At 49.1% G+C, this 20416-nt stretch overlaps 1 protein-coding gene across 1 annotated transcript; it reads left to right on the forward strand.

Moving 5' to 3' along the window:
• Positions 1 to 11177: 11177 nt before the first annotated feature.
• Positions 11178 to 13886, forward strand: LOC308240295 (melanoma-associated antigen 10-like; the record flags this gene model as incomplete). Its single annotated transcript, XM_080653185.1, has 2 exons — positions 11178 to 11181; positions 13051 to 13886. 2 exons carry the CDS (start codon positions 11178 to 11180, stop codon positions 13884 to 13886), a joined length of 840 nt encoding a protein of 279 aa, XP_080509311.1.
• Between the last annotated feature and the right edge of the window lie 6530 nt (positions 13887 to 20416).

Raw genomic sequence — 20416 nt, forward strand, 5'->3', positions numbered from 1 at the left:
TGTGCTGGTTGCATTCCCGGTGCCCCTGTAGGTTATTCATTTTTACTCCTGCCAGGGCCGGCCCTACCTCCATGCCTCCTACCTGGGATACTCTATCTCCCCCGCTTAGAGAAAGACCCCCCCTCACCGAGGACTCCCCACTTTCCCACCCATGATAGAAAGGAGCGTGCCACTTAGGTCCACTGTTGTTCCTTTCAGGGTTGAGGACTGCGGACAGCTGGACTTTGTATCACCCCCCCTCTACTGAGAAGGGGGTGTGCATTGAGGCTTCACGGATTATCAGCACGTTCACACCGGGCAGATCCTGGGACTAGTCCCGCTGCTGATCTTGGGTTAACTCTCAGACCTAGGTCCTCACTTCCCCAAGATTCCCCCATGCACATCCATGTGGCAACAGCAGGAATTTGCAACATCCAGTCCTTTCCGCCAGGGTCTTCCCGGGTCTGAGAACAGGGCAAGCTAGACACTGTCAAGTTCCTTCCCTTTGGAGTGGGGAGGCTTCACACCTTCCACCCTCTCAGGTGGACTAGAATTTGCCTGGAATCAAGGCAAATTCTTGAGATACGTCAGATCCTGGGACTCTTCTATGCTGACCAGATGTGGCCCCCTCTACTGACATGAAATTGGCCCTCAAGCCTCACTGCCCTGAGAGCCCAAGGCAGAAGTAAGGGTGCACCACCTGAGGCTACCCCTGCCTACGGACTTCAGGCATGACAGAGGCAGGGCTGATTTCAGTGGGAACACTGTCTGTGGCACAAACCCCTCAGAGACCTTGAGATATCCACATTTTTTTCCTGGCAGAGATTCCATCTATTCCTTCTCCTAATGGGAGGATGCATCCTGCAGGCCAAGGCCCTCTTATCCTCCCAGCACTGAGTATTCTGGGGCCCAGGGTCACCTCTTTGTCTCTCAGTGTCCTCAACTTGACAGCAGCATGGCCTGCCCCCATCCGTGCTGCCTGAAGCCCTGATCCTTCTCCCAAACCCCCAGTGTCTCTCAGACTCAGATGCAGAAATCACAAAGCACAATGAGTGAGATCACCCCTCCCCCACCCCAGGAGGCCTGCAGGAAGGACACTCTTCTGAGGGCCAGGGCCCCCCAATCTCCCTCAGGGTTCTCAACTTGACAGCAGCAGGACATGGTATCCCCCACCCCTGCTGCCTGAAGCCCTGCTCCTTCTATCCAACCCCCAGTGTCTCTCAGACCCAGATACAGAACTCACAAAGCACAATGTGCGAGATCACCCCTCCCCCACCCCCAGGAGGCCTGCCGGACAGACACTGTTCTGGGGTCCAGGGCCCCCAATCTCCCTCAGGGTCCCCACACTGACTCCGGGTAAGTCCCAGACACCCTCTGCCGACCTGAGACTCTGCCATGACACGGAGCTCCCCCCAGTGTCTCAACCCAGAATATGTGGAAGTCAGTCCTCGCCGCTGGTGGTCACCCTGCACCTTGGGGCTCCCAGGACTGACTGCTCTAAGGACCGGAGTCACCTTGTCTTCCCCCACGTCCCTCACCATGCGGCCTGCAGGTCCTGGGACCCTCCCTCTGTGAACCGGGAGGGCAGACCCCAAGACGGAGGCCCTCAACCCCGAGACCCCAGGGGAGGTCTGTGAGCCTCACACCTCACGGCTCCCGGCAGGGGCTGAACTAGATCCCAGGGAACCTCTGTCTGGTCCTCACCCTGATTCCAGGCAGAATCTGGGCCCCGCCCGAGCCGACCTGAGATTGCCCCCTCAGCGCTTGTCCTTGACCGCCTCCTCCCCCCGCCCCTCCCATTCTCTGACGAGGTGGGCGAGGGGTGCAGGAAATACTTCTCAAACACCCCACCGCGGACTGTCAGTGCTGACGGCAGGGTCAGCCTGGGTCCCGGGGCCTCAGTCGTCCCTCAGGGTCATACCTGGGCTCCTTCCCTCTACCGACCCGAAGCCGGCCTCCCAGACATGGCGCTCTCCTCTCTCAGACATCCCCGCGGGAAGTCAGTGGGCGGAACTTCCGGACGGGCTTTCTGGGGTCCCCGGGGCCTGAGAGCAGGGGCAGAGATCGGATCTAGAGGCCCGGGAGTGGTGACTCTGTTCCCCTCCCGCACCTGACAACACCAGGGCCCCTGCCCTCTGCGGACCCAAGTCTGTGTCCTCAGAACTCTGCTCTAACTCCCCCGATTCCCCAGGCCTGTGCAGGCATATGCTCAGCCTGAGAGCCCCACCCAGGGTCCCGTAGAGCTGACAGGAACACCAGGAGATGGATTCTCTAGTGCCCTCTGTTCTGAAGCCAGTGGACCCCAAAGTCCTCACTCAGGAGCGCCTCACACCCCTTGCAGAGACCTCTGCAATACCGATGCTGGAGGGGGCGCTGTTGCACAGAGGGCAAGGGGAGGGGGAGAGAAGCCCCCCTTCTCATGGGGTTTTTCACCATCTCAGACGGTCTTGTGGAAACTGAGGGTTCTAAAACTGCTACTAAAGATGCTGAGCAGCAGCAGGGATTTGGGAGGGTGTGACATTGTGGTTGTCTGTCTACATGTCCCTTGTGCAATGCAGCTGTTTTCACTTTTAATCCTCATTCTTAGTAATACATTCTACCTAGTTTGTGTACAGTCCTTAAATGCATATAACATAAATACAGGTTACATGTGCTTATATACCCACATATATACGTGTCCTGTACCTAAATGTGTGTGTGTGTGTATATATATATGCTAAGAACATATGCATTTATGTGGATATGTCTATATAATACTAGTAGCCCATTGAGTGATATCGTGCACAGTAGGCTGCCCACCGCTTCCATGGAAGCCTCTGGAACAGCAGCACACTGCTGGGATCCGAGCTGCTTCCATGGGAGCTGTGTGACTTCTGTGGTAGCTGGGAGGGATCTGCGCTGATTCTGCGGGAGGCGGGAGGGAGGCGTGCTGCTTCCATGGGAGGTGGGCCTGCAGTGTCCTCTCCCAGCCTGTGTTTGGCCACGGAGGCTATGGGCGGGCCCTTTTGTCTCCTAGAGGCCCCGGCTGCTCCAGGCCCACTGCACAGAGGTCCTCCGAGGGGCCGAGGCAGAACAATTTCTTCTTCGCCAAGGTGATGAAGCAAGCATTCTGCCAGGCTGCTCACGCTGACTGCTGTCAGTGGCCGCCCCCATAGGACTTGGGGACTCCAGCGGGGCTGACGGGACTGGGCACCGCCATCTTGTGGCTATGTGCACTGCCATCTTTGTGACGCAACGATGGTTAATTTGCATATTACCCTTTTATTAGATAGGATACTATCCAAGGTATTTTATGAGAGAACACCTACACTTAACATACATGATTTATTCTGGTACTCACTATTCTAATTTTGTCTGTTCTTTATATACTATTGAGATAATTTTTAAAAGCCAGCACTAACACACCAAGATAGTTGCCAGGTGATTATTAGCATGGAATCTGAATAACATGCCTCAAATGTCCCAGCTTTTCCAAGGCAGTGGTATTCCCCCAAGGTTACTGGCACTTGTGGTCTGAATGCCCCAGATATGAGCCAAGCTATAGAGCATACATTTAAAATCTTTCTTCTGACCTTCCTTGTCATCTGTGTCATACAGCCTAGGGCCCTCCCAACTTCCCTACTCCCCCATACTCCCACCCCAGACACAAGTGCTAGCTCGTCACAATTTTCAGTTTCCCTTAGGGTCTGCTCAAATTTTATTGCTCAGATACTGTGGTTCATATTGTGTTTCTTTTAAGACTTAATTTTTTACAACGCTTTTAGATGCCAGAGAAAAATAGAGCTGATGGTACAGAGATATCCTAGTAAGCCACTGCTCCCTCCCATGTATAACGCCAACCCATTATCAATGTCACAAACCAGAGTGGTAAGGTTTTAACAACAGATGTGCCTACGCAGATACAGCATCATTAACATGGGATAAATACTTATGGAGTTGCTGCATCATATGTTACAATTGTGTTTACTATTATATGAAACTGCCTGACCATACATACAGCTTCCAATGTGGCTGTACTATTTCACTTTCCCACAGGTAATGAATGCAAGTTCCTGCTATTCCACATCCTTGACAGCATTTGGTGTTGTCACTGTACCAGATTTTGGCCATTGTCATAGGTGTTTATTTATTGGGGGGGGGGGGTCTGATCAAACCTTAAGAAGTGCAGAAAAGGCACAAGCAGACCTTTTAAGAGTTTCACTCAAAGCATCTTGAGCCTCCATAACCACGTGAGACAATTCCTTATTAGAACTCTATGTTTACATGGTTGGGTTCAGTTTCTCAAACAACTGAGACTCATGCCCCCTCCCTGACATTCTTGTCCTCCTGATCAGGATGTGCCTTTTGTGGAAGGGAAGGGAAGGCATTGCTGGATTCAGGGAGGCCCAGGTAGGTGGAGAAAAGAGGGGAAAGATCTCCCTCTGAGGGGGTCTTTCAAGCAAAGTCGGGCACTCCCATCTTCACTCTATTACTCTGCTCTCAGGGGCCTTAATCACTTGACTCTGGGCAAGGCCCGGGTCTATCGGTGTGAAAACCACAGGCAGGCAGAAAATATTTTAAGTCCCATATATCATGAGGGACTTGTGTCCAAATAAATAAAAATATTTACTACGTGATGGAAATTAACAAGCCCATACAAATATATAACTGATTTAAGGACACTTCACCAAACAGGATATATAGATCACACACTAAAGAAAATAAAAATCACCCATAAACATGCTCAGCATCATTTTTCATTATGAAAATGAAAATGTAAACTACAAAAAATAATCAACTGCAAACCTATCACAATGGCCAGAGTCCTCAAACCTGAAAGTGCCAAATTTGGGAGAGGATGAGGAACTCTCCTTCGCTGTTAATAGGGAAGAAAATGTTACAGCCACTTTAGAAGACAGTTTGGCAGATTCTTATAAAGTCAAACATGGACTTGCCATTAGATTCAGAATCCGTAATTGTCAGTTTTATCAAGTGAATTTGGGGTCCATAAGAAAACACCAAAACGATGCATGATTAGAGCAGTTTGATTCATAATGGCCAACCAAGTCTTCCTTCAACAGGCGAATTCATTAATAAACTTGGATACAGCCACACACTGACACTTAGATTCAAAGCTGAAGCCACCCTCAGATGTTCCAGAAAAAGAAAGGTTCAAAGGGCACTCCTATCAAATGGTCAGGGAGAACTCATCAGAATCTTATGCTGACTGTTCCAAAGCATACAAAAAGATGGGCAATTGTACAACTCATCCTCCCAGGCTACCTTTCTTTTATTCAAAATCTTGAGGAATTCTCACAAACAGAACTTTTGGAACAAGTTCATTCACATAGCATAAAATAGCCTCTATATATTAATGGCATATTCAAATCAATAGTGCATTAAATGACCACATAGACTATCAGCCTATATCCAAAGAATAAAAATTGGATTTAATGTTATAAAATTTCTATTGGAACTCCATGCATACAAAATAGAATAGAAAAAAATTTTTTCATGTCAATGGCTACAGAGAGAGAGCCTTGAAAAAAAACAACACTTTAATATGAGTTCAGGGGAAAAACTTTGAACAAACTCAGCCAAAAGGAAATTTCCATTTCCTAAAATTTAGAACAACCTACTTAAGTGTGAAACATTAAAAGCATTTCCATTAATGGTAGGGACAAGGCAGAGTTGCGGGCTGTGGGTATAAAAGTAAATACGAGGTATGAATATGGAAAATAAACAAATAGTATCTGTTGATAATATGATCATCTATCTAGAAAATTCAGAAATGGAGATCTGGATTATCAAATGCATAATAAACTGTATGGAAGATGACCATAGCCATAACAATACCTTCCCACACAAAGCAATAACTATTTAGAACATGTAATACAAAAATCTCATTGACCACAGCTATAAAAGCCAAAACATAACCAAGAAGTATCCTAATTGAAAAAGAGTCAACTAAAAATTATACTGAGAGATTCAGGTTAAAGAAAAAGAAGCGCCAAACAAATGGAGCAGTTTCCATATTCACTCATGGGAAACACAATATTGCAAATATGTCTATTCTGCTTAAAATTTTTACAGACTTACTGCTATACAGGTTGTTGCCCAAATAACAATTAGGCTTGGACTGCTGACTTCTGCTCCCTAAATAAAAGGAGGGAAATTATCAAAGGAAGAGGTTGCAGGGCATGGGCTGGGCAGGATTCAACAATAAAATCTAAACAACATAATATGAACAAGCCCCTCCGGGAGACAAGACTGGTAAGCTGGCACTTGTGGTTGAGGTGGTTCTCTGGGGGAGCTGGGAAGTGGTTGAGGACTGGCCTTTCAAAAATTATGGTTTCAATAGAATATAAAGAATAGACTAGGAGTAGAAAAGCAAGTGTCAGAGTAAATCATGCATAGTAAGATTAGATAAGATTTCATAAAATAACTTGTCTAGTGCATGTAAATACATAGGACATAGACATGCATATGTGTGCGTGTGTGTGTGTGTGTGTGTGTGTATTTATGTATATGGTATGGGCATGTATGGATATGTAAACAAACCTGATCAACATTTAGGCTATATGTGTACACATACACAATATATGCAGATTTATACTTATATATATACATATATAAACATGTATGTATAAATAAAATGTATACAAACTAGGTAGAGTTGCAAAATGCAATAATTACTATGAATGAGGATCAAAAGGGAAAAAGCCTGCAACGACAAGCAAAGGTAGACAGATAACCCCAAACCGCAGGCCCTCTCCAAATCCCTACTACAGATCAGCGACTTTAATGAAAATGAAACATTTAGAACACAAGGTTTCCAACGTGTCAGCCTGTCTGGTGAAGAGACACCATGGGAAGTGGGGGAGGGGAGGCAGTCAGGGTCTGCTGCTCCCCAGGGACCTTGGCTGTGCAGCGCCCCCTCTAGGAGCTGCGATGTGACCACAGTGGTCTACGCCAGGGTTGTGAAGACCCTCCAAGTAAGCACTGAGGGCTCTACCCGCCCCACAACAGAGGGACCACCCAGGAACCCAGCTCTGGTGCTCCTGTCAGATCGGGGGTACCTCAGGCAGAGTTGTCAGGCTGTGCACTCCCGCCCCACCTCCTAGAGGGACCTGGGGGAGGCGACACTTGGCCTGAGGGGCACAGACCCAGGTCAGCACAGGGTGGGGTCCCAGGCCATCCAGCCCAGGTGGGGACCAGACGGTGCTGCTGGGCACACTGGGAGCGGAACCCCAGCCCTGTTAGAAGTCCTCCACTACCCCAGAATTGTTTTCCGGAAGTGATGTCATTGACTTCCGCCTGAGAAGCCTGAGGGAGCTGAGCGCCATCTTTAGAAGGCCGGCTTCGGGCCGGTAGAGGGGACAACCGCTGAGGGGGGCAATCTCAGGTCGGCGGAGCCCAGACTCTGCCTGGAATCAGGGTGAGGACCAGACGGAGGTCCCCTGGGATCTACTTCAGCCCCTGCCGGGAGCCCTGGGGAGTGAGGCCCAAAGACCTCCGTTCCGGTCTCGGGGTTGAGGGCCGCCGTGTGGTGGTCCGGCCACCCGGTTCACAGAGGGAGGGTCCCAGGACCTGCAGGCCTCATGGTGAGGGCCGTGGGGGAAGACAAGGTGACTCTGGACCCCAGAGCAGTCAGTCCTGGGAGCCCTAAGGTGCGGGGTGACCACCAGCGGCGAGGACTGACTTCCCATCTTCCGGGTTGAGACACTCTGGGGGCTTCGTGTCATGGCCGAGTCTCAGGTCCGCAGAGGGTGTCCGGGACCTGCCCGGAGTCAGTGTGGGGACCCTGAGGGAGATTGGGGGCCCTGGACCCCAGAACAGTGTCCATCCGGCAGGCCTCCTGGGGGTGGGGGAGGGGTGATCTCGCACATTGTGCTTTGTGAGTTCTGCATTCGGTCTGAGATACACTGGGGGTTTGGTAGAAGGAACAGGGATACAGGCAGAAGACGGGGACCCCAGGTCCTGTTGCTGTCAAGTTGAGGATCCTGAGGGAGATTGGGGGCCCTGGACCCCAGAACAGTGTCTATCAGGCAGGCCTCCTAGGGGTGGGGGAGGGGTGACCTCACACATTGTGCATTGTGAGTTCTGCATTCAGTCTGAGAGACAATGGGGGTGTGGTAGGAGGACAGGGATACAGGCAGCAGAGGGGGGACCCCAGGTGCTGGTGCTGTCAAGTTGAGGACACTGAGGGAGATTGGGGAGCCCTGGACCCCAGAACAGTGTCCATCAGGCAGGCCTCCTGGGGGTGGGGGAGGGGTGATCTCGCACATTGTGCTTTGTGAGTTCTGCATTCGGTCTGAGATACACTGGGGGTTTGGTAGAAGGAACAGGGATACAGGCAGAAGAGGGGGAGCCCAGGTCCTGTTGCTGTCAAGTTGAGGACCCTGAGGGAGATTGGGGGCCCTGGACCCCAGAACAGTGTCTATCAGGCAGGCCTCCTGGGGGTGGGGGAGGGGTGATCTCACACATTGTGCTTTGTGAGTTCTGCATTCAGTCTGAGATACACTGGGGGTTTCATAGAAGGAGCAGGGCTTCAGACAGCAGAGGGGAACTCCAGATCCTGCTGCTGTCAAGTTGAGAACCCTGAAGAAGATTGGGGGACCCTGGACACCAGAATCATCAGTCCAGGGAGGACGAGTGGGTGGGGTGACTACAGGGTGGGGTGACCTCTGCATCAGGTCTGAGAGACTCTGAGGTTCGGTGTAAGGAGCAGAGCCACAGGTCCGCTGAAGGAGAATAGACAGGACCCTGGACCCCACAATGTAGGGGACCCCATAAAAGCCCTCCCCTGCTACAAGCCATGGGAGCCCCCATAGCAGATGACCCCTTCATTTGTTTCCTGACTTCGGCATGCAGGTCTGAGATACGCTGGGGTTCACTGTAAGGAGCACAGCCACAGGACGACTGAGGGCACCCTGGACCCCACTACTAGGGGACCCCATAAAAACCTACCTTGCTATCAGCCTTAGGATGTTCCCTGGTAAAATATCAAGTGCAGAGAGTCCTGACTCCTGTATCCAGGACTGAGTGAGACTCAGGACTTGGTATAAGGTGTAGGGAATCACACTTCTAGGAATATATCCAAAAAAACCGGAAAGAATGTATGCACCCCTATGTTCATGGTGGCACAATTTACAATAGCTAAGATCTGGAAACAGCCCAAGTGCCCATCAGTAAATGATTTCATGAAAAAGCTGTGGTACATTTATACCATGGAATACTATGCAGCAGTATAAAAGGAAGGCTGTCTTACCCTTTGAGACAGCATGGAGGGACCTGGAGGGTATCATGCTAAGTAAAATAAGCCAGTCAGAGGAAGATAAATATCACATGATTGCACTCATATGTGGAATCTAAGTTACAAAGTAAACTGATGAACAAATAGATACCCACAGATGCAAGCATAGAACAGATTGGGAAATCTCAGAGAGAAGTTGGGGATGGTGGGAAGTAATCAACCAAGGACCTTGTATGCATATATGCGGGGCCCATGGATACAGACAATTGGGTGGTGAGGTTGGGGGTCAGAGGACAGGGTAGGCTGAAGGGGGTCATGTGTAATCTATAAAAATAAAAGCAAAATATGCTAATTAGACCAGACATCCTTGTGGACGACCTTCCGGTGGAAGCCAGGGCTGGCAGGGAAGACAGGTCCCGGGTGACAGAGGGAAGCTGGTGCCGGCAGTCAGGGGTAGGAAAGCCTACTCTTGCACAAATTTCGTGCATCAGGCCTCTAGTATTTTCAATAATAAAGAATTATTAAAACATTAAAAAAACAGTGTAGGGAATCAGGCCCACAGAGGGGAGGGCAGAAGTACTGCCCGGACTCAAGTGGCATTTGATGCCTTCAAATCAGGGTCCAGGAGCCTGTGGGATTTCATATAACAAACAAACCCCAGGTCTGCAGAGGAAGGAACCAAGACCTACCAGGGTCAAGGTAAGGACCCTGTGTCAGGACTGCGGGGACCAAGACTCCCAATGTAGAGGCCGCACAAAACCCCACCTTGTTCTCAGGCTTGGAAGGCCCCAGGGAGGGTGACCGCATGTGGTGTCTCCTGACTTCAGCATTCAGGTCTGAGTGAGAGTGGAAACTTGATAAAAAGTGTAGGGCCTCAGGTCCACAGATGGGATGCAGAGGCAGTGCCCAGAGTCAAGGTGCTTTTCCTGGCTTCTGCATCCAGGTCTGACAGGCTCTGGGGTTTGGTGTAAGGAGCAGGGTCTCAGGTGGGCAGAGGGAAGGGTCAAGGAGTACCCCAAAGGAGGACTGAGGAATCCAGGAACCCTAAGCAGAGGGGAGTCCACAGAAGTCTGCCCTGCTGAAACTCTTGGGAGGCACTGTGGTGGATGACCGTGCAGAGAGGAACCACAGAAGCCCAGACCTGATGTCCGCCCTGGGAATTCAGGGGGAACAATATATGCAGCAGAGGGGAGGACCCGGGTCTTGCCCAGAGTCAAGGTGAACATGCAAAGGACGACTGAGGGACCCGGGACCCCACAACAGAGATGCCCCATGTTACCCCTACTGTGAACCCTGGGGGGCCGCCGGTCGATGACCACATGCTTTCTTCCTGACTTGGGCATCTTAGGTTGACAGGAGGTTCCAACTCGAGCCAAGAGTAACGGTGAGGATCCTGCAGGAAGAAGAGGGGACTCCACCCTCTGAGGGCTGAGGTGTCAGGCTTCAGGAGCGAAAAGAAGGGCTGCAGGACTCTCCTAGGATAGGAGGTAAGGACCTGAGTTAGGGCTCAGGAAGCCCCCTAGCACACCTTGAAGTATGCCTGAGGTTTGGCCAGTGCCATAAGTGTCCCCATTGTGCCTGTTCCTGCCAGCAGCACCTGGAAGCCTCATGCTAGGCCTGTGGATTTGGGTTGTTTCTAGACTTCTACCTTAGGAGTGGCAAACGGAGGTGAGGACATTGTCCTGAAGGTGCTGGATTCAGGGAAACAATGGTAGGTGTCCCAGGCAATGCTGGTATTCAAAGTGTGGGTCTTGAGGCAGGATGATAGTACCTCCCAAACCAGTAAAAACAAGGACCAGCTGGCATAAGCTCTGCTGGCACAACTGGGTCACTCGGGCATGATAGTCAATGTGGTGTGTCCTCAAGTCCACCTTGGAGGTCTCAGAGAGATGGTGGACATGGCCTGCAGTATTCATTCTCCGTTCAGCAGAAGGGAAAGGTCCCAGGCACTCCACGAGTGAACATGGGTAGCTTGGGCAGGAAGGAGGATACCACACTCCAGACAATGGGTGCCCTGAACACAATCTGTGCTGCTGTCATCCCTGGGAAAAGGCCTGGCATGGGTCTGCAGAGGTGGTTCCTCCTCACGTTTGTCTCAGAGCACTCAGGAAGGACAGGGCCTTGGACAGAGGGGATGGCTTCAGTTCATGAAAAGAGGAGCTGAGGTTGTGGAAGGGTCCTAATGGTCTGAGTGCTTTCTGTGGAAAACTGCAGCTATGTGCTCCCTGAGAAAACAAGAGAGCCCTCAGCATCAGGGAGTGTCCTGTCCTCAGCATGCAGATTCCCCAGGCAGTGTACCTGGGTGTGACATGCTCTCGCTTTCCACATGCCTGCTCCTCGTGAGCATTCTCATTGAGGACAGTTATTCAGGGTGAAATCAGGTCAGCTGGATTCAGATCCAGGCCTAGCCAGGAAGAAAGGCAAGTACCTTGAGGCCAGACTAAGGGAACTCTGTACCTGGAACAGACAGGCCCAGGCCCTGGTGTCAGTTGTGTGGGAACTGGGCAGGGGTAGGGGCAGATGGAGCACCTGTTCACTTTTGTCTCAGATCTCTCGGGATGGTGAGGACTCTGCTGTGAGACCACACATCGGGTCATCCCCTTGGTCCACATTTTGTCAAGAGAGAGGAGTCCCAGATCCTGCCAGGAATCAAGGTGAGCACTGAGGGGAACCAGAACACATGCGAACCCAGACCTACCCTGCCTCTTCTGTCAGCAGTGAGAAAACTCAGAATAGTGCTTGGGTTAGCTCGGCTTACTTCCTACTAGTGTATCTAAGGGAGGTGAAGCCTAAGTCTGAGCAGATTGGGCTCAGTCAGCAGAGAGAGTTGTCTGAAACCCTGCAGTGTGCTATGGTGAGAAATGATCAGAGGCTTATCCCAGGATAGATGGACCCAAATCTTCAGTCACCCCTTCTTGATCCTCTGGGAGAGGGACCACATATGGGGACCCCTCAGTTTCTTCACTGATATGTCAGGTGTGTGTGTGTGGTCTTGTTCTGAGATTTTAACCACTGGCCAGCAGAAGGCGATGAGGGGCCAGACCCTGGCAGGGGAAAGGTGAAGATCCTACTTGTGCAATGAGGAACCTTCCACCCACAACAGAGGGGACCCCACAGAGTTCTGCCAAGCCTCCTGTCAGCACTGGGGTCCCATTGCAGTCCTTGCCATGTGCATGCTGATGTGGCCCTTTGTTCCCTCTAGCAGAGCCTGCGGATTGGAAGAGGTGAAGGCCTTGGTCTATGCTACATATTCTCAGGTCACAGAGCAGCAGAAGGCCAGGAAGTGCTAGGAATTAAGGTGAGGTTCCAACCATGAATATGTCCCCACGGGCTCCCCCACCCATGTCAGAGGGGACCCCATATTGCCTGACACCTCCACACCCCACCATCAGTTACAGAACCCTGTGCTGTGCCTTCTATACCCTAAGCAGTTATGTCACTTCCTACTTCAGGTTCTTAGTGGGCAGGCTGATCAGGAGTGAGCCCTGTGAGGCCCATGTACACCCCTAAAGGAGAGACATATAAGTCACCTTTGTCAGAGCCTCCTTGGGTGTGTATCTCAGCTCATACCTCTCACACTCCCCCTCTCCCCCAGGCCTGTGGGTCTTCATCAGCCATCTTCTGCCCACACTCGGTCATTGTCTCAGCACAAGTCATCATGCCTGGCCATCATGTGAGTGAACTCGGCAAGCTTGAGGAAGACCATCAGGACCCAAGAGAGATGCCTGATCTGGTGGTGGAGGAGCTGTTCTGGGTTATGCAGGAGGAGGAGGAGGAGGAGGAGGAGGAGGAAGAGGAGGCCGTGTCTCTCTCCTCTCTGTCTTCCTCCCCCTCAGTCCTGTTTTTAGATAGCCTAGAGGAGGTGTCTGCTGCTGAGACACCAAGTCCTCCCCAGTGTCCTCAGGGTGCCTGCCCCTCCCCCGATGCCTTGGCAACCTTTCCATGGAGCCAATCTGAAGATGAGAGCTCCAGCAGCCACGATGAGGAGGGTCCAAACACTGAGGGAGGCCCTGACGATGATGCCGATATCTTGCTCCAAAAAGCACTGCATTCAAAGATGATGGAAATGGTGGAGTTCCTGCTCCTGAAGTATCACGCAAAGGAGCCAACCACCAAGGCAGAAATGCTGAGTAGTGTCATCAAAGAATACCATGACCACTTCCTTGAGATCTTCAGTGCAGCCACTGAGGTCATGAAGCTGGTCTTTGGTGTAGTTGTGAAGGAAGTGGGCCCCAGTGCACACACCTATGTAATGGTCACCGCCTTGGGGCTCACCTACGATGGGATGGTGAGCGATGGGAACAGATATCCCAACACCGGCCTCCTGGTCACACTTCTGTGGGTGATTGCTGCGGAGGGTGATTGTGCCCCTGAGGAGAAAGTCTGGGAAGCACTCGATGTTATAGGGGTGCAAGATGGGAAGGAGCACTGGATGTATGGGGAGCCCAGGGAGCTCATCACTAAAATTTGGGTGCAGGAACAATACGTGGTGTACCGCCAGGTGCCCAATAGCGATCCTGCATGCTATGAGTTTCTGTGGGGTCCCAGGGCCCGCACTGAGACAACCACATCGAAAGCCCTTAACTTTGTGCTCAGGGTTAATGACAGGGATCCCCGTTCTCTCCCATCCCTGCCTGAAGGACCTGAGTGTAATGAGAACCACTATGCCTGAGCCAGAGTTGCACCCAGGCACTTTTCAGGCCCATGTGTATTAACTTCATTTGCTGGGCATAAAGTGCGTTCCATTTTCAACTCTGTGTTTGAGGAGAAAGCACTAGTGAGGCCCAGGGAATGGTTTGGGCTCCTACGATGATGGAGAAATTTTTGCTTTATTACTTTGTGAATTTTTAAGGAAATTTTCTAATGTTCCTTTTCATAGAAGTTTTCATAAGCTTTTAGCATGTAAGTTTCTAAATGACATTGGTCACATGTATATTTGTACATGTCCAGCTTAAGAGTAAGAGATTTGCTACTGTGTAACGCAAATTGGGACACTTCCCATCCTCCTTTGTGATCCCAAACTAGATAACATGGCATGATAAGAGTATTTCCTTGGAAATGTGAAAGACTTCAGCAGTACAATCAATGGAGTTAAGAAGTAGAAAAATAAAAGCAAAAGGTTATTCATTTTTGCTTCTTATCTCTTCTCGTCTATCTTTCCATGAAACAACTTATCTGAGGATCCTTGGTACTGGCAAGAACGTGGAGGGATTTCATCTGAATAAAGATGACCCCTGCTCAGTGGTTCATTTAATCCCCAGATATTCACTGAGCCCATGTCCTCTGGAAGGCCCTGTGTTAGTAGTGGGGACACCAACATAAGCAGGGCACACCCACCCACAGGATGATAGTGTAGGAGCTGAAGTCATATAAGGAATGGGTTAGGTGTCCCCTAAATCCTACAGAACAAGTAACAGAACAGATGAGATGGTGGGCCTCCAGGGAACAGCACTCAACTGTGCATGGCCTGAGCCAGGGTATTTGGGAAACTGTGATTCTCTCTGTGGGGGTTGATTGTAAGGCAGCTGGGGGTGGCAGTGGCACATTGTGTGTCTTGGGTGTGAGAAGGAAGTGTGAAGTGGAGAATTGTCCTGACAAGTTCCTTTGGGATCATGGATAAACCAGAGGGAAATCTCCACCTGGTTAGGAAGGGTGCTTTCCTGCATGCAGTCTCAGTGCCATTGGATAGTATGATCACTAGGCATATTATACCCATCATCTGCACAGATTTCTACAGAATTAGAGTTAATGGGCCATGAGTAATGATGGCCTGGGAGAGCCACAGCCCACAGCCTAATTGGGATTGAATGTCAATGATCTTGAGTGTGATCTGGCCAATCATTATCAAGGTGTTGATTTTGGGTGGGGGTGAAATGAATGAAAGCATTTGTTTGGATGAAAGAGCACCTTGGACTGAGGGTAAGAGTTATTCCTAGATTCTCTTTCTAGCATATTTGTGTTGTGTCCAGCTGTGAAGGCTCCCCACACCTGAATTTCAGCAAACATCCATGAAGTGGGTACATCCTTTTTGGACAATTGGGTGTTGTATTCCTTACTGAACTGCACATCCTCTAATATGACCTTCATAACAAACAAGTAATCACAGTGCCAGAGGCCAGAGTGGAAGTATCTGGGATAAAAATGATATTAGAAATAGGTGCCATTCTTCACAGTTCTAATCTCCACCAGTCACTGTGTGTGGTACTTTACAAACACTCCACACTTTCCTGCATTCCCACAAGACAGGGTTTATCAGACCCACTTCCTTCACAGAGGAACAACCTGATACCCCTTGGGCAAGCTACTTTTCCCAGGATTACATGGCTAGTAAGTGGCATCGTGGAGTCTTGACCCCTTGCCCGAATTCATCAGGAGTCCATGATATTTCCTGCCTTCCTAGCCTGTGGCCCACCTTCTACCTCACAATTAATTTCTCCTCTCAGTATGAATGAACTCTTTCAGATGACAATTAGTAGAACCCTGGAGCCCAGGCAAGAGCAGGCCTAAGGAAGGAAGGTGACACTGAGAATCAAGCATAATTTGGGGATTGTCTGAGGTTTATTGATATCTGAGTCTTCCCGGTGCCAGGATTTCTGCCTCGTCCCAGCATTTTCCCTCATCCCAGCATTTTCCCTCATGACAACAACCTTCCCCTGGTCTTCCCTTGGGTGCCCTCCTGTCCATCCCTGGATCATGGTCTGCTGAATTGGTCATGACTGCTGCCTCCTTTTAAGGCTGCACAGAATCTCCTGCCCTCAACCTGACACACAGGCTCCCTACTCCCTTCAGAATTACTCTGCTCTCCCTTACCTCACCCTCCATCCCATCTGAGAGCAATAGCCCTTTATTTATGTCCTATGAGGAGATAACTGTAAATACCAATATAGCTTATTAATTTTTATTTTATTGTTGACACGCTTACAAATATCTCCATTTTCTCTTCCTTAGGCCCTGTTCACACAGCACCTGACCTCCCCGCACCCTCTGGCCTCACCACATTGTCATCCATGTCCATGATGTTCTTTGGCTAATCCCTTCAGTTAGTTTCATCCAGTCCCCCTCTCCCTCAGCCCCTCTGACAACTGTCAGTCTGTTCCATGTCTTCATGCCTGTATTTCTATTTTGTTTGTCAGATAATGTTGTTCATTGTATTCCACATATAAGTGAGATCATATAGTTTTTCTCTTTCTCTGATTGGCTTATTTCACTGAGTATAATAATCTCCAGGTCCATACATGCAGTCTCAAAAGGTAAGAATGCCTTCTCTTTTCCTGCCAGGTAGTATTCCATTATGTAAATACTAGAGGCCTGGTGCACAAAATTCGTGCACTCGCTCCCCATGGAGAGAAGGCCTAAGATGGCAGTCAGACATCCTAAGTGCTGCTGCAGAGGAGGGAGAGGCTCCTACCACCACTGCTATGCTCCCTTGGTGGGAGCGCACTGACCACCAGGGAGCAGCTCCTGCACTGAGCGTTTGCCCCTTGGTGGTCAGCGTGCATTATAGTGACTGGTTGTTTTACTTTTGGTCGATTTCCATATTAGCCTTTTATTATACAGGATACCACTGTTTATTTTATCCACTCTTCTACTGATGGGCATTTGCACTGTTTCCACCTCTTGGCTTTCCTATATAATAAAAGCCTAATATGAAAATCCACTGAACTGCAGTACATCAGTCGCTATGATGTGCACTGACCACCAGGGGGCAGACGCTCTACACAGGAGCTGCTCCCCCCTCCCCACTCCCGGGTGGTCAGTGGACTCCCACAGGGGAGGACTGCTCAACCAGAAGCCAGACTCACAGCTGGAGTGACATATCGGCAAAAATATTGCTACATGTGATGTCTGAGATTTTATGGCCTATGTTTTCTTCCAGGATTTTTATGGTTTCACGACTTACATTTAAGTCTTTTATTCATTTTGAATGAATTCTTATGAATAGTATAAGTTGGTGGTTTTGATTCATTTTTTCACATCCAAGTTTCCCAACACCATTTACTATTGAAGAGACTGTCTTTACCCTATCGTATGCTGTTGCCTCTTTTGTCAAATATCAGTTCCCAATATAGGTGTGGGTTGATTCTTGGGCTCTCTGCTCTGTTCCATTGATCCATATACTTGCTCTTATATCAATACCAACTGTTTAGATTACAATGGCCTTGTAGCATAGCTTGATATCAGGTATTGTGAGTCCTATAGCTTTGTTCTTCTTTCTCAAAAGGTCCTGAACATGGTGCCTAATAAAGACTGTCTGACTGGTGGTCACGGTACCGACAGTTGAATTTCTGGGACCCAGCAGGCTTAGTTGAGGAAGGCCAGTTTCCTAATGGCTTTCTTCAACTCCACTGAAGTCAGCAGTAGGAATATTTCATCTTCAAAGGAAAAGATGAGCCTGATGTTCTAGATTCTTCACCACAGTGGAAATTCGGTTGCTCTTGCTTCACAGAACATTAGCTAATGGTCCTACAGAAACCTTGGGATGCAAAGGTGCCTAGATCATAACAAATAAACACCCTCTCTCCACCAAATGCCAGACTGTGGTTTCCAAAGTCCTCTCTCCAATTTCCCTCCCAAAAAATGGACAAGTCCCTTCTAATAACTAATCGGCAAAGGCATGAGCTAGCAAAGTGCACAAGGAAATCTTTTCAGCCTTTAAATAACTCCTTTAAGAAACAATTGTTTGGTAGGCAACCGAAGGGAGCTGGCTGTTTATCCAGAGACACTAAGAGCCCCCCACTCCCACCCCAAAACCACCAGCAGCTATCCTCTAGGGCATGTCCTCCAAGAATAAACTGACTTCATGAATGAATGCTTTGTAATCCTGTTTAGAGGCACAAAGACCATGGACTGAGCCTGAATCTAGACCAGCCATGGGCAAACTACAGCCCGCGGGGCGGATCCGGCCCATTTGTCTGTTCTATCCATCCCGCAGAGCCAAAAGTGCAGAGGGTTCTCTTGCTCTGCCCTCAGCTCCTTCACCAGCAGCAGTGTTAACATGGCAACTTCGGGAAACATGGCCGCAGCTCCTTCTTCAGAGTGGGCGGATTTATATCCACCCATTCAGTAGAAAGAACAACCTCTCAATCTTCCAGAGGCTCTTTGTAATGCCTGCGGACGTGCCCCCTGACATCACCCTGAGAATGCGTAGACACATTATCCTGGTGATGTAGGGAGACACGCCCCTGGAGAGCACAGTATCAGAGCATTAGCTAAAAAGGAGACCAACAACACTGTTCCCACTGAAGCTGATGTTTTAAAGACCAAAAACCTTTCAACCCAGGCTACATTGCCATCTACATCTACGTCCCGGGCATAATTTGGAAGTTGCACTAAAGAAAATATTTAATTTACTGTTTACACATTTTGTTCTTTTCTATTTGTTTTAGTTTTAAATTATTTTATTATATTTAAGTTTAATTTGAAAGGCTTTTGTACCTTTCCTTTGTTAGGCAATTTTATTTTGCCTTTGCCATCTTCAATATAAGGTATGTTATTGTGCTATGATTCCTCCATTTCTTGAAGTTTCAAATTATAATAATTAGTGTTTACATTCTTCTTGTTAAAATGTTTGAAATGAAGAAAACTATTGAAATAAAAAAAAAAAGACCGTACCCTTTTATGTAATGATGTTTACTTTGAATTTATATTAGTTCACACAAACACTCCATCCATTCTTTTGTTCCGGCCCTCTGGTCCAGTTTAAGAACCCATTGTGGCCCTCGAGTAAAAAGTTTGTCCACCCCTGATCTAGACCTAGGTGCTCCATTAAAGATACAGTCCTTAGGCTTGGGGGGATTATGTTCCTAAATGCCTTTGCTCTCCACTTTTAGAGACAAAGGATCAAATCCCAGAGAGCACAAATTATACCACTTAGTGCAAGAAATGGGACCATGGACTCATAGGACAAGGACACAGACTCACTACCAAGGAAAATTACAACTTGTTTAGGTAACCCTGACTGAAGGAAGCAGATATGAAAATAATCATAACTATGTACTTGAACGTAGATGAGAATCTGGGTGTGGGATGGGACAAAAGTCAAATTCAAGTCATCTTCACCATAGAGGAGAGGATACTACAGTGGTTTTTGTGATCCATGTTCTCTAGCTGTTTTGGGTAACTTTGATCTTAATACTCTGAAGAGCGAGATAGAAGAGTACCATGGGAAGGTACCACTCTTTGTGCTCCCACCTGTACAGGAGTGTGGAGAGCGGCTACAGCATTTGGACAGGTTCAAGCCTCGGACTAATGAGAGGATATGATCCTCTCATGGCAAACCTACGTGCAAGTCCCAGCACAATTATAGCCAAAGGCTATAGTTATAAGCTTGACCTTATGGTCTGAACATGTGGTCCCATGTGGCTGAGTGATGTGGGCTTAATAGAGTTCAGGTGCATATACTTGAATAGATTTGAAACCGACGACAACATTGCAAACATCTTGACCAAACCCTTACTTTGCCTAGTGGAAACTGGCTATTAAATAAAGACTCGGCTTGCAGGCCGTGGCACTGTCTCTCTAATCAGAGGGCAGCATCCCACCTAGCCCTGGCATTATTCTCAGGTGTGTCTTTTCTAATCCTTCACCACCATCCCTCAGGTTCACCCATGGCTATGCTGGTGCAGCACACAGGAGCACAACCCTACTCTAGGGACAACTTGACCCGGGGTAATAAAGCAGGACTCTTAGTTTGAGCTCATCTGAGAAGAATTCACCAGCCAGCAAGAGCAGCTGGAAGAGATCAAAGCAGCATCCCTGTGGAGGGTGCATTGGACAGGGGGGGTACCTACTGAGATGGGGCCAACCACCATTTTCTTGGAGGTACAGTCCTCCAGGGGCCCATCTGTCCCAGGCAGTGTTGGTGGTGGCCAAGCTAGGATTAACTAAGGCCTTGCCCTTGAGCAATCAAAGAGGCCATCAACAGGCCTGACCCCACTATAGGGATGAAAGCAGGGATAGGATCATGTCCTTTCAACACATCCAGTGAACTAGCAACAAGAAACAATCTCCCTGGCAGCAGATGAGAGTTCTTTCTGGGAACCTGAACCTGGTTTTTCTGTACTGTTTGGAATGAGAGAACCTGGGGCCCCTAGCACATCCACTCCCCCACACTTGGCAAGGGCCCACACTCCAGAGCAGCTGTGAACCACCTTTGTGTAATCACATGACTTAAGCAGCTGGTTGCCCCAAGGCTGAGACCCT

Source organism: Plecotus auritus, assembly GCF_963455305.1.
Source record: "Plecotus auritus genome assembly, chromosome: X".
NCBI classification, from domain to species: Eukaryota; Metazoa; Chordata; class Mammalia; order Chiroptera; family Vespertilionidae; genus Plecotus; species Plecotus auritus.